Source organism: Lynx rufus, unplaced genomic scaffold (assembly GCF_022079265.1).
Source record: "Lynx rufus isolate CCGP_SWC_20201006 ecotype Redwood Valley unplaced genomic scaffold, mLynRuf1.p SCAF_7, whole genome shotgun sequence".
Classification (NCBI taxonomy): domain Eukaryota; kingdom Metazoa; phylum Chordata; class Mammalia; order Carnivora; family Felidae; genus Lynx; species Lynx rufus.
The window spans coordinates 31,007,412-31,027,751 of NW_025814889.1; the positions used below are offsets into that span (position 1 = coordinate 31,007,412).

Here is a 20,340-nt window from a genome sequence, read left to right on the forward strand (position 1 = left end):
GTCACATGTTATAAGAATTCATTTATATAGCATTCTCAAAATGACAAAATTATAGATATGGTGAACAGAACACAATGGGGTGATGGTGATCACGGTGGGGTTTAGCAACGGTGAGAGCAGGGGGGTGGGTGTGACCATAAAATATTAGTACGAGGAAGATCTTTGCAATGGAATAGTTGTTTCTTAATTGCATTGGTGGTTACATGAACCACACATGTGATTACATGACACAGAACTATGTATACACATGGCACCAATGCCAGTTTCCTGGTTTAGATATTGTACTATAGGCATGTATGATGTAACAGTTTAGGGAAACTGGATAAAGGCTACATAAGACTTCTTTGTACCGTCTTTGCAACTTCCTGTCAATCAAAAATTAATACAAAATAAAAAGTTTTTAAAAACCCAGAAAGTTGTCACACAGCATTGCAAGCAAAATTTGCATTTTTCTCCCTTGTTTTCTTCTTACGTCAAGGCTATCACCATTATGCCAGTCTTGTTTATCTGAATTTTGGAACTGCTAGGTCATTTTTTTCTAATTTCTTTTATTTCCCGGCTATGAAATGGAAGTACTTAAATTCACCTAGCTTAGTGCTCCTCAACAGGGGTCCAGTGATATTTGAGAAAGGATAATTTGTTATTGTGCACAACTTCTTGTACAACTGCTTATCGCTGCATGTCATCAAGCAGTGTCCTCAGACATGGAGGCAAGCAAAAACGCTTCACATTTTCCCAAAACCTCCCTAGAAGTACCTTATTTCATGAGGTGAAAACCAATAACTTAATTTATAAGAGACTACTGAAAAGTTAAATTTTTTTTAATCAGGAAGGGTCCTAGATTCTAATAAATAAAAGTCCCACAGACATAATACCCATGAGAGAAATAGTAAGTCAAACTCTAATGTCAAATTTAGCTAAATTTATACTAGAATTCTTATTATAGTCTAGTCTACTTATTCATTTAGGAGTGATTATAACAGTCAAGGATGTTATTATAAAGGCTGATTACTACTAAATATTAGATATTCATGATGAAAAGTTCATATAAGTTCAGAGATAATTTTATTCTTTGCATTGTACTGTCTTTTTGACTCTGTATTCAGGCAGGAAAAACTACAGAAGAGAGAAATTACTTCTTTCTTCAACTCAATGGGATATTATTTGAAGCTCATTTATGGTCACTTATCTGACAATCCACTTTACTACTATATGTGATACCATCAGACAATCACCTAACTACAGGTAATATCCAGGGTGACTGGGCATTCACATAAGTCTTGAAGTTTGGGAACCTGTAGAAATTTGGAGGGCTACCATAGATATAAAGCCAAACTCTCCAAATTTTAGGAGAACCCCCTAAAATCAAAGACAGTAATGGATTGGTTTATAAATGAGTGGACCCTATGGTAGCTGAACTTCAGTCCACCGAAAGTGAAGAAAATCCAGCTTACTTATGTTAGAAAATGCAGCCCTGTTAAGAGAAGAAGCCACCAGAAAAAGAGAATGTGAACATTCTCTTTTCAAGGGAAGCACAAAACCTAAATAATCTCCCCAAACTTCTTGCACAATTGTTTCAATATATTATTGATGGGCCCTGGAATTGAATGCTCTTTTGTTCCAAATTACACAGAAACTAATCTTCATTTTGGGACTCAATTTCTATCAAGTCAATTGCTCAGAAGAAGTGCTCAACAGTAGCATGCGGTACTATTCATAAAGCCCAGTCCCATTTGTTTTCTTTTACCCAAATTTGTACATTATTACTAGTTGCCACTAATCATTGAATCCAATAAACATAGTCACGTCTATAGCACCGTCTAAAGGCATTAATTTTTGTCTAAGCTCCAATAACATATGAACTTAATATTTTTATTGTTTATCTTGTCGTCACCAATGAATTTATCCCCAAGCCACAAAAGCTGTTTGCATCCCTCCTTTCTTCCCTGGCGGCTCACACTTGTGACGGAAACCTCAGAATGAAACTGCAGCATACCTGTGGCTCAGGAAGTGGGGCTAGTGCCGCAGCAGGCTAAAGAATCTGGTTACCAGCTTGGACTAACATGCATTTTCAAGTTCATTCTAGGAATCATTGCTAATGAAGCCTGCTGCTGTGCAAATGGCACTGAAAAGTAGATTTTTAAAACCAGGAACACACTATGGTTTGTGAATTGTAGTGACAATTCACAGTCAAATTAACAAATGATTTTCTTTATTATATACTCTTATACTTGAATGTCTTGTTTATTGTAAAGTGAGAAATGGGACTTTGGAACGCAACCATGTTATATTTACATATGATATATTTTCATTGTTTCTGGACAGATTTATATTAGAAAAGAAATATTTGGATCAGGGGAGAAAATATCTTTGGCATCTTAATGAAAATAATATAGTTTCTTAAGGAAACTTAAAAAAAAAAAAGACTGATTATACTGCAGTTCAGCCTTTAATAGTTCCAGATGGTCAGTGCTATGAAAGGACACCTCTTCTATTCTTTTATCATGACCCTCAGGTCACAAATTATCTCTAAGATGTGAGAGCCATTCGTTTTTCTGAACAGTCAGGTTGTTGTTTAGCATTGTCCCTCCTATTTATCTTGGGCCAAACTTCAGCAATGACAGAAGTAACTGATTAGCCCAAAACTTAGCCAAAGAAATAAATGTCTATTGCTGTAAGTGTTTCAGATAGTCCTTCATAGTTATACAAGAGAACTATTCTGAGAGCAGACAGCCGTAGTGACTGATGTTGATGGGCAACATCATCGTGCACTATTTTCCTGCTCTTGAAATATAAACAAAAACAAAACTTTTAAAACTTTGTAAGACTTTTAACAAGTGAAGAATTTATCATATCAGTCTGTTATGTTCGAACATAAATATTCTCACCCTTTTGGTAAAAAAAAAAAAAAGAAAAGTATCTTCCACTATGATAATGAAATTGCCTTGAATCTGCGTAGAAAACAATACACAAAATAATGTAATATACTAAATAAAGTAATAAGGTTAATTTCTTTCCTGCTGTCACTAAATTCATGCTAACAGTCTCTCTTCAGCTTGACATCAATTAATGATTTTAATTCTAGACTCTTGTCACAGTGTTCACCACCTTTTTCTCTAATTAAAATGGATGATGCATGATGAAGACACACAAGACTTCTGTTCTTGTAACATTTCTATTCATTAGGATTTTTTGCTTTTACAATAAATGGCTTTCAGCACTAATTGCAGTAGAGTAAGATGAAAATAACTGTTTTATGACTATTAAGTATGGCCTTCATATATACAGAAAAGGTACAGGCATGAGAATCACTACCGAGTGACCAACTCCTCAGGATGGAAATCAGTGTTCTACTTAAATCCTAAATACGTCACCTCCAATGTAACAAAACTTCGATACATGGAACAACCATGGTGCATTTTTTAGAACACTCCAAGAAATAGAAATCGACCTTTAATAATGTTAATAAAAATGCTGTAAATGTCTACAGAAGATAAAATATACTAATATTAGTTTCTCAAAAAACATTAAAATGAATGTTGCATTGCTACATATCAGATAGTTGTTAAGTATCTTCAAAACAATGTTTAAAACCTTGCAATCAACTCTTTTGGGAAACATTTTATCCCCAACTTATTGGCCTGCCATCCAGAAGCCTCATTCTGGGAACAAAGATCTTTTCCTCACAGTATTTCCTCTCTCTGAAAATCAGTATTACAGACATTCATCAAATAAAACCTAAATGCATGGCAAAATGAAATTTAAACTACAATATAACTGGAAGGAATGGTTCAGTTTAATAGTAGCTTGTGGTCAACTGAATGAATGCTGTATTTGCCCCTTAAAACACCTCATCAGATGGAAGACTTCAGAAATACTGTGGCTCAACTCCTCAATCCATCAGGCAACCCTGCTACATAAATCCCACACTGGCTCCTCCCAATACAGAAGCTTCCAATTTGGCATCAATGCCAAACTCCGAAGAGAGGGACAATATTCCACTATATTTCTTACTTTGAAAACAGTCATCATTTTAAGTGGGATTTTATCTCTTGGTAATATTGAGGTAAAAGATAATTGAGACGAAAAGACTTCCATATTCTAAATGGGTCCTGAAAAAAAAATTCATGACTAGGACCAACTGTTTTGAAGGTACATTTCCTGTTCAAGGGAAAATGGCAAGTTGTACAAATCCACAGTGGAATCGTACAATAGGTGGGGAAAAGTTAAGCTTCATCCCTTAATACTAAAAGTGAAACGATATCAATTTTAAAATATTAAATGGTGGTTCGCCTGGGTGACTCAGTTGGTTGAGCATCCAACTCTTGGTTTTGGCTCACAGTCATGGGATTGAGTGCCACATCCAGCTTTGTGCTGACAGCAGAGCCTGCTTTAGATTCTCTCTCTCTCTCTCTCTCTCTCTCTCTCTCTCTCCCTCTCCCTCTCCCTCTGCCCCTCTCCCCTGCTCATGCTCTCTCTCTAAAATAAACATATATATGTATATATGAATATAAGTGCATATTTGAATATATACATATATGTATATATTTGAATATATACATATATACATACACACACATATATATGTATATACATATGGCTAAAAGTTGAAAAAGAGATTAAAAAAAAAGCATTCATAGAGATACCACAAATTACTAACACAAAACCACAGAATCTAAGGAGTTAGAAGAACACCTCCTTCCTATGAGTCCCTGTGCCTACATATGGGTGTAGAATTTGTCCACTTTGCTAAATACCTAAGTTCTTAAGAACTAGATCTAGACTCCAAATTACCATCTCTGGAGAGTGTTCATTATTAACTCTAGCCTGTCAACCTATTACCTTCCCAAAGCTCTGCAGTTAGCTATTTTCGCATTGGTTGTATTGCCGTGTATCAATTTTGTAATGTTAACAGACTTAAATCTTTTCTCCCTCTTAACAAAGGTAAGGGATCCCTGAGAGAAGGAAGAACAACATAATACAAAATTTAGACCATCATATGGTATGTGTAACATATTGTGAAATGACAAAAACTTCTCCTTTATGCTGACTAATGAAACACTAGAATAATTTTTCACAAACCAAAACACACACAGTCTTACAGATATTCATCCACTCACATTATGTTCTGACTTTATGAGTAACGAAGCACCTACAGTTATTTCCAACTCAAACAGATGCTGCAATGCCAAATACATCTAAGACAGTTCTCATCAAATACAAAACTGCCTTTTCCTACTCCAGTTATGTTCTCTCAACAAAATCCATTCCAAACACACACATGCACGCACACACACACATACACATGCTCAATATTGGTCTAACTAGTGAACTTCCACATAGTTAATAGACTGTTTAAAATTTTTGTTCACCTGCAACAATAAATTTTTCTAAAAAATGTCTGATGAAACTAATTTCAGTGATTAGAGGTGATTTTTCTGAAGGACTGAAGAGGTCAGAGAAAATATGGAAAATTCTGCTACAGAATAGAAAAATGTAGATTTTCTAAGAGGTTACTTTTTAAAAGTTAAGCTTTGTTCGAATGACAATATGTGATCTAAATGCAAAGATTATCCAGGTTACCTGGGTTCTACGGTCAGAATTCAGGGAGCCTGAATACTAAGTTTGAAGCCAAAATGAGTAAAAATTTCTCTTCTCTTTCAGATACACAGCGAATACACCTATTACTGCTTTATTGATTGTTTCTCCTGTAATTTCACAAACTTTTCATCCATGCACTTTAAACACACTTTACTACTACATTATAATATTTTTAAATGTTAGCTTAAATGTTAACTTCTGCATCTTTTGAAAAGGATCTTACCAACTAAGAAACACCACAAAAAAAGTTTCTATCAAAATTTCAAGTAATTACACAAAGCAGATATTGGAAACAACTGGTAAAACCGAAAAAAGAAATGCCAGTGAATGGGAACCATATGCAGAAATGCCACACAAAGTTGCAAAATGATGCACCGAGAACTGGGTGTAGCACGTGCAGCACATACAGTTTAATGGCCCCAGTACTGGAAACACGAGCTTTTAAGAAGGATTATCTCTTTGAATAATGGAACATTTCTAGCCATACATTTCCTTAGCAGATTTATAAATATCCTTCACATACTGGGAGAATTTCATAAGAAATTCACTTAACTTTTTCATGTCTCCACTAGAATCATTCAGTCCCCTTTAAAATACTTCCAAGAACAACTTACTACATAGATACAGATAAGAATATCAGAACAGGTATCCCTTGCTGAGTAATACAAAATGCAAGCCAGTTAGCATCATATATATAATAGAATGAATAACATATGAAGCAAATATTTCAGAGTTGAGGACTCTGGCCAGATAGTACAGAGATTTCATCTTTCAGACCTTTTTCCTTCTTTCTGTCCTTCCTTCCCATCCATCCATCTGTTCATACAGACTTGACCTTGTTCCAGAAAAAAATTTAACATGGTTTTCTAAGAATGTACAAAAATGCAAAATAAATCAAAATGAAAATAGATTTAGCTTTTTGAAAGTATGCATGTGTGGAAATACATATTTTATAGGAAATAAATTGGAAAGGCATAGTCTAGTATGTTAACAGTGATGTTATTACAGATAAATTTTTATTTTCCGGGCTTAAGTTTATGTTTTTTCTTTCAAATTGTGAATAGATTAAGAATTAGAATACATTAGATTTAGACCTTAAAAAGGTACATGTTTTAAACAGGTAAAAACATGAGGGGAAGAAAACAATGGAAAATGAAAGACAGAACAGAAATAAGATGCGTAAGTAGACAAAACAGAAGCCATGAAATATAGACAGATCACCAACAGTGGTTCTACATTTGCTCATGATTCTGGGAAACAATCAACCTTGAGTTCCACAGTCAGTTAGATGAATGAGCTGGATATGGCTGACCCAGGAGCCAATGGTCTTTGCCAGTATTTCCCAAGTGACTGGATTCTGAGATGTTAGTATTCCACAGAAAACAAAAAGTGAAGGGGGATGTTCTGTGAATAAATGAGTTAGGAAATGATGAATCTCTATTCATATCTTGGTAACTCACAAGGTACATTAACATAATTAGAGTTTTGAGATATAATGGAGTAAAGAAATATGCATCAATTGGCTTAACCAAGTGTTTCTCAAAGAGATTTGCATTGTGGAACCCTTTTTCTACTGCTAAACATTGTTTGGGAAACTCCCACACTACACTGTTCAATATCAACCTTTAAAGCCTAAGGGGAGGTACCACTGGAGCAAAAATACAATAGAAAGCCAAACATTACTTCAGACACTTGGTCACCATAATGGAAGCTAAGTGAGCCTGAAGTTACACAGATCATTTAATTAAATATATTCTATTAGGAGTTTGAAGCCCAATCTTTCTGTGGTGGAAATGAGCCAACGGGGGCTTTGTCCCTAGGCACACCTGAAAGACAACCCAATAAGAGGCAGCAAGCACTGAATTCACACCTCGGCTCCAAATACCAATCACTCTGCTTCATTTCCCCAGCTAGCCCAAATGTGGCCAACAGCATCTCTGAAAGGCAAGCAACTAGGTTTAGAGCTTGGAGTCAGAAGTCAAAATAGCACATCATGGGACCAGCTAATTTTACCCTTGGCATTATCCCCAGACTCCCTGCTTCTCAGGAAGAGAGCCTACACATGCAGTCTCAAGTTGCTTGGCAGGGCAGGGCTAGTAGAGACAGAGGACAGATCTATGCTGGGCTCTTCCTATGTGAACAGCATTTATTCAAGACTCCATCTCCCAAGGATGATAGCAGGTAGAAAGGAAAGGGGAGGAAGTTAGCAAAAATGAAATCAAATGTAATCTCAGACCCATGCTCAGAAGAATCTAATTTACTTTAACTATCTAAATAGATCTTAACCTGGTAGGAGAACACATTTGAAATGACATTCATTGTCTTTTCAATTGTTCCATATTTATATCTTGAGTCATATTCAGGCTTCGTGGATGTGTATGGTCAAAAAACTATTTTTTGGATTGGGACATGTCATAACTAATAACTAAAGGATGTCAGGTTTTCTATTTAAAAAATTTTTTTTTACATTTATTTATTTTTGAGAGAGTGAGCTAGTGCACAAGTGGGGGAGGGGCAGAGAGAGAATGAGACGCAGAATCTGAAACAGGATCCAGGCTCTGAGCTGTCAGCACAGAGCCTGATGCGGGGCTTGAACTCCCAAACCGTGACATCATGACCTGAGCAGAAGTCAGATACTTATCCAACTGAGGCGCCCCTGGTTTTCTATTTTCATATGAAATCACCCAAAATAATTTTGGGAATTCAAATAGCTACAGTGGTAAATAATGTTAAAAGAGATGCTTTACTACTAATCCGCAATGAGTAAAGGCTATGATGAGAATATAAGCAGCGGTTTATTTATTTTTATCTATTCCTCCACTCAAATTCTTCCCAAAAAAGTTGCAATTTGCATTCTCCAACAAAGCACCACCAATGCCACTGGTCAGAACAGAAAGGACATACAAAAGGTTTGCCTTATCCAAATACCAAACACTAAACGAGCCCCACTTATGTAATTCACTAAGTCTCATGCATTCACTTGCTCTATTACAAGATCCATGAGTTTAAATAAAACATACTTATAAAAACTGTTCCTGAAATACAAAGTCAGAGTATAATAGTTTCCTTAAATTATGAAGCTAATTGATTTTTTTTAATGGACCATTCACTGGTTCCTTGACCCTAAAAGATTTTTATTCTAGGCCTCCTGCACATTGTAAATTCATTATGACCAACCTAGTTCCCAGAAGTATTGCATCATTAGAGGTACAGAGATGGAGATTAAAAGCAAAACTGAAAGTGAACTGTGCCTTAGGCAAATTAATAATACAAGTGAAACCATTATGTAAAAATCATTGTTTGGCTGTAAAAATTTGACTATGCATAACAAGTATCTTGGAAAATGGTGATAGAATTCTGCATTGAAACACAGTAACCGTCTTAAACCAGAAGAAAAGAATATTTCAAATAAGAACAATGGTACAGGATACATGAAGCTATCCCCTATAGTTGGCATCAAAATAGAAGAGAGGTATAATGTTTCTATTGCTCAGATTTTCCTCTAACAAATCACATATTTGCCTGTGGATAAATCTGAGTACATACATTTAGTTGGTATACGCTCTCTTCCTTTAGGGACAAGAAAGACTTTTAGGATAGAAGTTTATAGTACTGAGCAGTTGAGCACGATATTATATACACTAAGGAATATTGTGTGCCTTGGCCTGACAACAGTGAGCCTATTAATAAGTTTGGGGATCCCAAAATTGAAAAGGATCAAAGAGTCCTAGAAATTAAGAAAATGGAAGGGTTTAAAACAAAACTGGAGAAGTATCAGAAGAAAGAACCTAGACTTGCATCATAAATTAAAAGTCCATACTTTTCCCCCCTTGTATATTTAATGTTCTGAAAAGCTACAAACAGAATCAGAGTAACTATTTTAGCCCCAAACCTCAGATATAGGAGAAAGATGACTGGAAAAATATCCAAACATTAATCTCTTGTAAAGAAAACCATCATAGATTATTCTTTCTAGTTCTTTCATTCATTAAGCGTGAGATTGAAAGTACCCTGACTCTAGAACTGTTAGCAAGAATCTGGAATTGAAGGTGCTGGACTCTAATCTTAGTTATGGACAATATTTAGTCTTTCAGCCTTGAGCCAGGCACCAAAAACTGCCTCGTACCCCAGATTATTCAGAGTACAACAGGCATATTATCTCTTGCTGCGGCACCTCTGAAAATGTGAAGTGATGATACAGAGGGGGCTCCTTATGAGTCTGCAAACTCTAATGACAAAAATGTGAGGTGGCTTTCTCATCCCCGGGGAATGACAACAAGAGAAATTCTAATCACTTATCAAAGTGGGTTTCAATATCTGTTAAGGTAACTTTTCATTCATTTTACTGGTTTTCGGGTTCTTATGGAATGTCTCAACAAGAGATAACAGTCAAATTTAAGTGGAAAATTTCACAAAATATGATAGGAAAATAGAAAGAAAGAAACAAATGTCTTGTTTGAGAGAAAAACAACATAGCCCAAAAGCAACAGTCTCTTCAATTGTTGTTATAAATCAAAATATTTTGAATGAGATATCAAAATTCAAAGTTTTATTCCCAGAGAAATAGTCTTAAAAATTATAAAATACTATAAACTCATAAATGAATGAAACAGAATTGTAAATATTTCTTTGTGATTTTAAAAGTGATTATAAGTTCAGTCTTAATGTTTAATTATGTTATTATGCTATTAATGTTATTTAATTTATCTAAACTATCTCCTAGGCAAAGATCTTAATTAAAACCATTTAAACTCACTTTAATGCCTCAAATAAACACATGATTTTTTCTTTGAATCTTTCTTTACATTGTATTTATTCCACAGAAACACTAAAAACCATTGGATTACAAATTCTTCATATTAGAGAAAAGAAAAAAAGAGTGGAAAAGAAAAAAAGCTCTATCTGACGAGGGTTAATCAAATGACTGAAGTCTACCTCTCCTGCTCCTGCTTCATTCGTATCCTCTCCTCTTCTGATGTAAGGGAGTCCTGTATTTTTATTTTACCCGTTTTCTCAATCTTGTCATCTTTTCGATGTTTGCCAAACCTGTTGATAACAAAAAATTCTAACTTGTCAATATATACAAAATGAGTTTTCATTCTTTTGTGACAAAGACATATGTACTCAATGAAATGTGAGCTTCCTCAAAACGAGGGCCAAAAGGTCACCTGCAAATCATGATTTTTGCCCAATATTAATATTTTCAATCAATTTATTGGAATTACTTTTAATCAGAACTTTCCAGAGACAACCCTTTTGAAAATGGCCTCAATACCCATTTTTTCTTTTGGCAAAACACAAATAAACAACTTCATAGTTCATCCTTATTGAACAAACAATAAATGTATAGGACTGAGTGCTGAATACTTCAAATGATAGAGGCCAAAAATCTGCATTAGAATGGGTTTCTCTTAAGACTAAAGAATGGTAATCCACAATCATCTATTTAATAATCTCTCCATAAACAACTATTCTTTACTTTCATAGTCAGGTTTATTGGAAACATTCATCATAGTTTAAAAACAGACAAACAAGGCCATGTTCACAAGGTTTAAAGTACAAAGGATAATTTACACTGCTATAACACTTTGAGCTTATTAAATTGAAAGCTTTAAGGTATTCTCATCAAATACTATTCTGAAATCTGATGAGAAGCAATTGGTGAATGTGGAATCTATATCTGATCAAAAACAAACATGAGGAACATACACATGATTGAAAACCAGTCCACATAAACTTTCACAGATGGCCGCTGAGCTGGGCAGCTCTGTGAAAACACAAATACCCTCTCTGGCATCCAACGTATCTCGGAAGCCTAGACTTGCTATCAATTCTTTGTCCTGTTCTGTTCCTTTTCTCTATAAAAGACCATGTTGTCTGAACACGTGCTCATACATGTACAACCTACCCTCAAATAATACTCATCTTAGTGATTTGGTCACCAGATATTTCAAAAAAGAAACCTTTTATAGATAGTTCTTCAACTAAGCAGTCATAAATATATAAAATATGTTATTTATTTCTGAAGACAAAGTAGGAATCTGGCTTATGCTGATAATCATATCAAAAAGGAGAAGAGTTAAAAAAAAAGGGTAGTTGAAAACTGATATAAAAGAGAAAAAAGCACTTCAACTAATGGCTTGGTTTGTAGCATAGGTCTTTCTTTTATTAATATAAATCTAATTTCAAATACGAATTTACAGTATATGGGAATGTACATGTGTACACAGGAACATCTCATACATTAAATAGTAACACTGTTTGCAAAGGGGTTTATAAATAAGAAAGGGACATGGGGCGCCTGTGTGGCTCAGTCAGTTGAGCCTCTGACTCTTGATTTCAGCTTAGGTCATGGTCCAAGAGTCTTGGGATCAAGCCCACGTGGGGCTCTGCACTCAGCGTGGAGCCTGCTTAGGAGTCTCTCTCTTGCTCTCCCTCTGTCCCTCTCCCCCACTTGTGCTCCCTCTCTCTGAAATAAATAAAATAAATAAATAAGGAAAGAAGAGCATTCTTTAAATGTTAAAAAAGAAATAAGTTAAAATACCACCACCATTTCTTTAATAATTATGTATATTATTAGAGAGCATTCAAAAGTGCCTATAAAATTAACTTCTTTTTTTTTTAAATTAACTTCTATAAAGCAAATCTATCCTTAAATTATAATGGTATTTAGAAATTGGAAGATCACTGCAATTGCAAAGAGAAAAAAAAAAAAATCCCTAAGAACTTGAGCCCGGAATATGACCACTTCTTGCAAGGGATAAATGTACTATGCTTTTAAAACTAATAAATATAAAGCATTAAAAATAAAAACTAAAACTTTCTCTTTCCTTTATTTCTGTCAATATATCAATAATGCCTAAGAGTAAGGCATAATGACTGACTTTATAGAATGAAATAATAAATAAATGAAAGAGTGAACATAAAAAACTGATACATCTCAGTAGGAGCCAACATCTAAAACATAATGTTCATTCATTTGACAAAAATATATTAAGCATCTACAGGGGGTTCAGGGAAGAGGACAGAGCTGGACAAATTAATTTGAGCATCATCAGCATGTAGATGGTATTTAAAGCCTCCATGAGTTCCCATCCTGAAAATTCTGCAACACTGAGGCATCTGGAAATATAAAATGTATCAAATTCTAACATCAAGAAAAGTGCAAATTCAAATCTAAACATATGATATTTACTTATAAGAGGGATTCCTAAAGAAAAGTAAATCATTTTAACCATTTTTCAGTTCATAAATATCCCTCAAATGATGCAACATTGCCATATTGACCTGTTTTGTTTTCCTTTTTATGTTTTTTTTTTTTATCTTTGAGAGAAAGAGAGAGAGAGAGAGAGAGAGAGAGAGAGAGAGAGAGAGGCAGAGAGAGAGAGAGGCAGAGAATTCCAAGCAGGCTCTGCACTGTTGGCACTTGAACATGAACCATGAGATCATGACCTGAGCCAAAATCAAGAGTCAGATGCTTAACTGACTGAGCCACCCAGGCGCCCCTGTTTTGCTTTTAAAGAAGTGTTTTGGTTCACATTCTAGATTACATATATTCAAAACTGTATTTTATTTAAAAACCACTATGCCATGACACAAGATATATAGTTGATCCTTGAACAACATGGAACCACTCATACCCAGATTTTTTTCTATAAATACAGTATACTACTACATTTCCTCTTTCTTATGATTTTCTTAATAACATTCTCTTTTCTCTAGGTCACTTTATGGTAAGAATACAGTAGATAGTACGTGTAATATACAAAATATGTGTTAGTACATTGTTTATCTTATTGGTAAGGCTTTTGGTCAATAGTAGGCTATTAGAAGTTAAGTTTTAGGGGAGTCAAAAGTTACACATGGATTTTTATCTGCACAGGGTATTGGTATCCCAACCCCCGTATTGTTCAAGAGTCAAATGTATATCTCTTTGTACCAAGAGGTACACTTTAATCTTATAAGAGATCATGTACATTTTCTCTTTGAGTTAATAATATAAGGGAAAATTAAGAGTGGTTGACTTTTCTATGATTTAAAGGTTTAGATATTTTTTTGGTACCAAACCTAACATTGAGTTTAATTACCTAGGTTAGATATTTATTTTTTAATGAACTTGGTACTAGTTTGTGGAGAAAGTTTCAGTTTTATATCTCTATCAAATTTCAACTTTTCTTCTAAGTATACATGATTTAAAAAAAAAAAGTGAATCCTGACTCATATTTAAGAACTGCTTTTTTCTCACTCATTTGATATTAAAATATTTCCTATGCTGCCTCTGAATCACCAGAATATATTATTTTATTATTTGTAAATTTATTAAACTGTTATAGTATACTTCCTTTTTAAAAGTATAAATTCAAGATTAATATATTAAAAAGTAAAGAAACCATAGATAAAATGTTTATAGGTTTACATTTGGACACTTCCCCTAATGCATGGTTTAGTTAATAAATTATGTGATTTCTTTAAGGCGTACTATAAAAGCACAGCATAATACTTTATAATTGGGATAAAAATGAATCCCTCAGCTATAATTTTTTGACAGAATAAAATAAAGGCTGTAGGTGAAAAAATATATATACCAACAACTCTAGAGTGTAAAAAGAAAAAGAAAGTAGCTCCACACTCATTCATTCATTGCCAATACATTGTAGTGTTCTCTTAATTTATCAGGTTAATTCTTCCTGCAAAGAGGGGTGAAGTCACTGAAAAATTTGAGCTATACATGTATTCTCAAAGTCAGTTTCACAACTAAAATCAGTAATTAACCTATGAAAACAACTATTCCATAGCAAGCTGCTTAAAACTTGGAAGACATCAATTACATTTATTTTATTATCTTTTATAAGCCACAGATGAATTTCAAATGGGTCACTTTCCAAAGAACAGCAACGCTGAAAAAAATATTGTACTTGGTATGTCCAGGGAGCAAACCCATTCTCAGCAAAGAATCGGTTTTAGGAACTGCCTTCTGACTAACCACCACACATGCTCAAACAGAAAGCTCTACTATCCAATGGGTGTGACCCTGGAACAGAAAGTCATCATGGACCCCAGCACCTGGGGAAAAATTTGCTAGTCATATCTTAGGGTATATTAACATAGAAGAATGTTTTAAAAAAAATAAGAGACAAAAATAAAAATATAAAGCTTGACAGAAAAAGTTGATAGAGAAAAATGTCACAGGTCCTTGCTATATGAAGAAAGTACAAAAATGCCACCAAGCCACTAAAGACTCCTTCACAGAAAGATACAGTGGATGAGCCCTGTCTTATCAGAGTAGAATTGATTGTAACATTTCTTAAACATATGGCTTTCTTCATAAAGAATACAGCAGTGTTTTCATTCAGCTAAAGTAATCTCCAAGTAATCTGCTAAATGGGTTTTACTATGACGCGTTACAAATGAGATCATTGCTGTCTGCCAGATCGGCCACATATATTACTATAGTAAAGAATAATGGGCAAAACATGCACTTGTTGATGAAGGGAAAAGAAAAAAAAAATCACAGGATTGTAACAAAATTCTCTTCTTTTCATATAGAAAGAACTGTCGTTAAAATTTTACTGTAAGAGTTTCATGCTACTAAACCATCATTTCAGTTTTTAATAAATTAACCCAATTCTGTCTGCAGTATAAATAACATTGAAATATCTTACTATATTTTATACTGCTAATAAAATTAGAGATCCTCAGAAAAAATTATGCTGAGTGATATCATGCACAGCATCCTGCTATAAATAAAATAAAAAATATAATTGGATTTGTAATGAAATGGAGTTTCCTAATATCGTATTTGAAAACATGATACAGTAGAAGTCTTAAAAATCTTCTGCCTTACTTAAAAATAGATGAACACAATAACCAGCACCAATTATCTCGTAAGCTTTGCGGAATAATTTTTGAAATAAGATTTTCTTCAAAAAAAAATCACTGAAATGTCACCTAGAAATCTGGTATTTCTCACAGCTAATTACCAAGGTCTTTCCATCTAAAGAGGGCTTTGCTATAATACTTGCCTTACTATTTACCCTAACAAGCATGTAGGTTACATGATACTGCTTGCCTGGGAGAGTGTTGAAATGGTTCAAATACAAATTTAGTGTCAGTGACTAGAAGCCACCCATCCTCCCTGAACATCTGACTTCAAGACTAGAATGGTCAACATGGTCATCTAACTCATTTTGCTCCTCATTTCTAAATATTTGCACCATCACATGATTCAATCACTTCCTTTCTCCGGTAACTCATTATTAATATAGGAGTTGTTTCTGGAGGACACAGCCATTATGCTATCCTGTCTTTGACCACTGTGATGATGCTGCCATTTACCCTAAAGATCCTTGAGAGATACTAGCTGTGCCATGAGTCGGATTCAAGATTCTGGGCAGCAAAATCGAATACCCTATACTGTGTTATTCCTCTATTCCAAACTCTCGGCAATGCCTCAGGAACATACCATTCACTCAAGTCAAAGCAAAATAATGAGCTGTTAACACTATTCCTCTATAGTCTTTTGTGTCATACTTTTCCTAAATGGTTTTTGATCCAAGTTTCTCTAGAAAATCTTTTCAATTGATTCTGGTTCAATCTTTTTTCACATTCTTGGTATTAGCATTGACTTCTCTCAACTCATCACTCTGGTTTCTAACACAATTATGAACTTATTTCTGCCTTAAAGCCTTAAACTCTTCTAAATTTTAGTTGAAAAAAAATCTGGCCATATATCTTTGTAGACTGTTTTACTGCAACAATAAGATTCCATACACACTGAAGGAATATGTACACGTTTCTGCAAAATCAAAGTTGAAAGATGGTCACCCATTCAATGTCTGTATTTGACTAACAAGGAAACTGAGGTCCAAGAGGTATGCAGAGCTGCCCAAAGTCACACTGCAAACTAGGAGAAGAGTTCAGGTCACCTCATAGCTAGTTTAGGAGATTTCAGTGGGCCTGTGCTTGGATACATCTAGAGAAACTGAAATTCTCAGACCTACAAAGTTCATTTGTGTAAATCCTAAGTGAGACATATAACTGAACACCTGTTGAATGCTCTTTTGATTACTTAATTACATTTCACTAGAATTTATTGAATTTTTATTACATACTTTATCTCATTGATTTTCACAACCAGCATGTGAGGTAGGTGTTATCATCCTCCTCTTTAGGGGAAACCTCAGGGGAATTTAATGATTTCACAGGCCATATAGCAAGTAAGTAGCAAAGCCAGACTTCAGACCTAAGACTCTTTTTACCACACCCAGCCACCTCAAAAACTTGAGGAGCCAAAGACAGTCAGTTACCCTTATGCTTTTATACTTACAGCAGCTGGTTAAAACATCTTTGTTGAAATAAATAAGACAAATCTTGCATTTCCTGCAGCAATGAGGTCCAAAGGACATTGTTCCCAAATGGAACTTGTCTATGAAGACCAGGAATCTGGGGCAAGGTCAAGAACTGATCTCAACCATTGGAAAGGATCATAAAAACTACCCACATACCCAGGACACTGCCAATATTTCTAAATGCAATGATACTCCATAAGCCAAAATTGTCTGTACTGACATATGCAAATACGGCCAGGCAACAGCAGAAACATGTCAAACTGTCCGAACCCAATCAGAGGGTAAAACAGCAAGAATTCGCTGCATGCATTTATCTTTTATAATAATGTGGCTCATAGTTTCTGGCCCTATTTTTTTGTGCCTCAGCCTCCATTTCATAAATAAGAAAAAAACAAGTCACTTCTAATATGTCCTTCCCATACAGGATCTTACATATTTTAGTGACATTTTAAGAAATCGCTACCATGATAGCATACTGATTTGCTCAGCAGTAGATTGTGGCAATGCTGGATGAATCAGGGAAGAGAAGGCTGATTATGAAAAGCAGAAAGCTCCTATTTAGGCAAAAAACATCTTGGTAATCAACAATGATGAGAAGGGAGGCTTAGAAAGGGTACATGACAACTTGATAGTGCTTTTATAAAATGGGATGCAGTTTTAACTTGGCGGAGTTTAGCAGGGGTTCTCTTTAAAAGGAAATTCACAAACTTGACAACCATTATTTGATTGTGTACAGTTTTCATCAGTGCTAGTCTGATTAGATTTAATAAACTAAATTTGGGTTGCCTGACATCCAGAAAAAATAAGTAACTTTTTTTTTTTTTAAAGAAAATATAGCTTCTACTTAACCAAGCTAGAACAGCCTTTAGACATGCAGTATACCCTTAATGGACAAGACACCCTTTTCAGGACTCCCATTAAGTGTCCTTATAAGTGCACTCTTCCCCTGGTGTAGCCTGCGTTATCTAATCAAGGATGCACTGATATGTCTAGTAACCCGACACTTCAGGAGTCCTGGAAGGATATGGAACAAGAAAATATTAAAATGACAATGAAGAAATTGAACCCAGCATATTATCAATTTTAATTTTACATGAATCATTCTAAATTCCAAATATCTTACAAATAAAACCCAACCCCTCCCCCCCACACCGACACACACACTACCATAGAATCTAAATGGAAAGACTTAAGGAAAAAAAAAAAAAAACAAGCAAACACAGTAATCCTTCAAAACACAAGATAAATACATAAATGACTCTGAAATAATATTTATAACCTATACTTAGAGCCATTCAAGTAAAATGACAGAAGATGAGTGGAAGTATATCTTAATTATAACGTTAAAGCTTTTTAGGCATCAGCTAGTTCATGGACTGCATGACATATTTTCTGTAGCAAATAAATTCCCTTTGTAAAGAGGGGTCAAATAGTAATTACTGTTCCTTCCATACAAAATTTTTATAAGGCTTGATACACCTTATTTTTTTCAACATATACCCACATAGGTAATCACACCACACAAATCCCATAACACCAAACATGGAGATGCAAATAATATGCAAAGTGTATTTTTTGTTTCCCCCTTAACTACAACTTTATAATAAATTATACATATATAATTTATATATATATATATATATGTATCACATCTAAAATAAACATACACATACCTAAACATAGTAACAACAACACATGATTCTGATTTTTCTAAATGCTTAATTTGGCATTGAAATCAGCCATGTCCACTTATAATGATTTTGAGAGGGCCTTTCACACAACTACTTCTCTAGATCCTTTCTTTACTACTATACTCCTAATTCTTGCACTGTTCATTTTAATGCATTATTGTTTCATAATACAATACTCCAAATTGCAAATTACATTTGGCTCAAGAAGTGATTATGAAAAATACTATCACTGCTGCCTTTGCTCGAATAACTCTGATAATAATGAGAGATTGATTGAGCTCTAAGCAGCCCAAGTGATGAGAAGGGTCAATTTGAACATTTCTATTAAGCTTCTTTTGTTAAACTCAACACTTTGCCAGGTCAGAGGCAAATAATCATACCCTACATCTGGTTACCATGGTTTTCCTTTTCCTAAAGCGTCAGAACAATTTAGCAAGTGGTACTGCCCCAAAGGCAGTCCCCATAAGAAATGCTAATAAGACCTAAGTCAAAAAACACATCTATTCAAAAGGATACTTGAAAAAAGAAAAAGCACAGGGTAGAAAGATATTTTACTATCCACCTTTTTTTCTATTAGGACAAAGAATCAGTTGCATTTAGTAACAAAGATAATCATAATAATTTCTGTTGTCATCTGCCTATCTGATACTCAAATTGCATCCAGGTTGCAAACACTTATGTGGCAATGAAAACACATGCACAATTTAAGAATATCTCTTTTGAGTTGGAAATATTCACCCTCAATTAAATATTCATTGCAATTCAAATTCAAAGTTCTAACTACTGATAGGAGATATTTAGCTACAGGTACAGCTGAAACACTCTCAAATATGTTCTAAGCTTCTACATTTACAGAGCAGATGAAAGTGACACAAACAGAAAATATGGTCATTGAAGTTTGGGGGAGGGGAGGGGAACAGACCTTTGGTATAGCTCCTGGAAACTTTGAAAGATTAAAACTTCCCCAAAGATCTCATTATCTGTAAAGTTAAGGTGTCAGTCAGCACTTTTTTCTGTTGATGATAGGGAACAATTTCTGTTGATTCAATATCTTAGAGAATGCTCTCTACAGAGTAAATTAAGAGGCGCAGACGTTCATTTTTTATCTTTTGCATATTCAGATTTAATATTAGGGAGCCGACACATTTTATAAGGCCCAATAGAAACTCTGCAGGGTGCGAGCTGGAGGCCACGCCTAATTCTTGGAGCAGAAAAGAGCCAGGGGATTCCCACAGGCCTCCAAGCCAAAACCCACTCTACCTGAGTCACACCATCCTCTTAAGGAACATAGGACTAAAGGTCACATATTTGGGTAAACTCAGTGTTCCTGCAGCACACCTGGGTCCTGATGAGTATAGCACATACAGAAGATGACCATGTGACACCACAAAATGGCAACAGCTCTTCTCAGGAAAGGTTCTTTACTCTTCCGTGCTGTGACTCACTCCCCCAGGATGCACAGCACTGCCTATTATTTATGACTCAATGGTAGTTCAGAGTGCAGCTGGTAACTAGGATCTAAAATCTTGGGACAGTTTCGGGGACAGAGTGACAAGGGCTTAGAACAAGGAGACATGCTTAGCGTCTCATCTCCAATCAGCCCAGCCTCCATGGGAAGGGGAACATGAAATTTGACAAATGGCAAACCACCACATTTTTCCTTATTTGACTAAATAGTTCAACAAGCGTTTAAATATAGA

General features: G+C 34.8%; 1 protein-coding gene across 1 annotated transcript in view; it reads right to left on the bottom strand.

Moving 5' to 3' along the window:
• Positions 1–20,340, bottom strand: part of PARD3 (par-3 family cell polarity regulator) — a 550,937-nt gene that overhangs the window by 157,900 nt on the left and 372,697 nt on the right. The window contains exon 21 of the mRNA XM_047066308.1: positions 10,537–10,647. Coding sequence (XP_046922264.1) covers positions 10,537–10,647 — 111 coding nt within the window. The remainder of the gene's footprint in view (positions 1–10,536; positions 10,648–20,340) is intronic.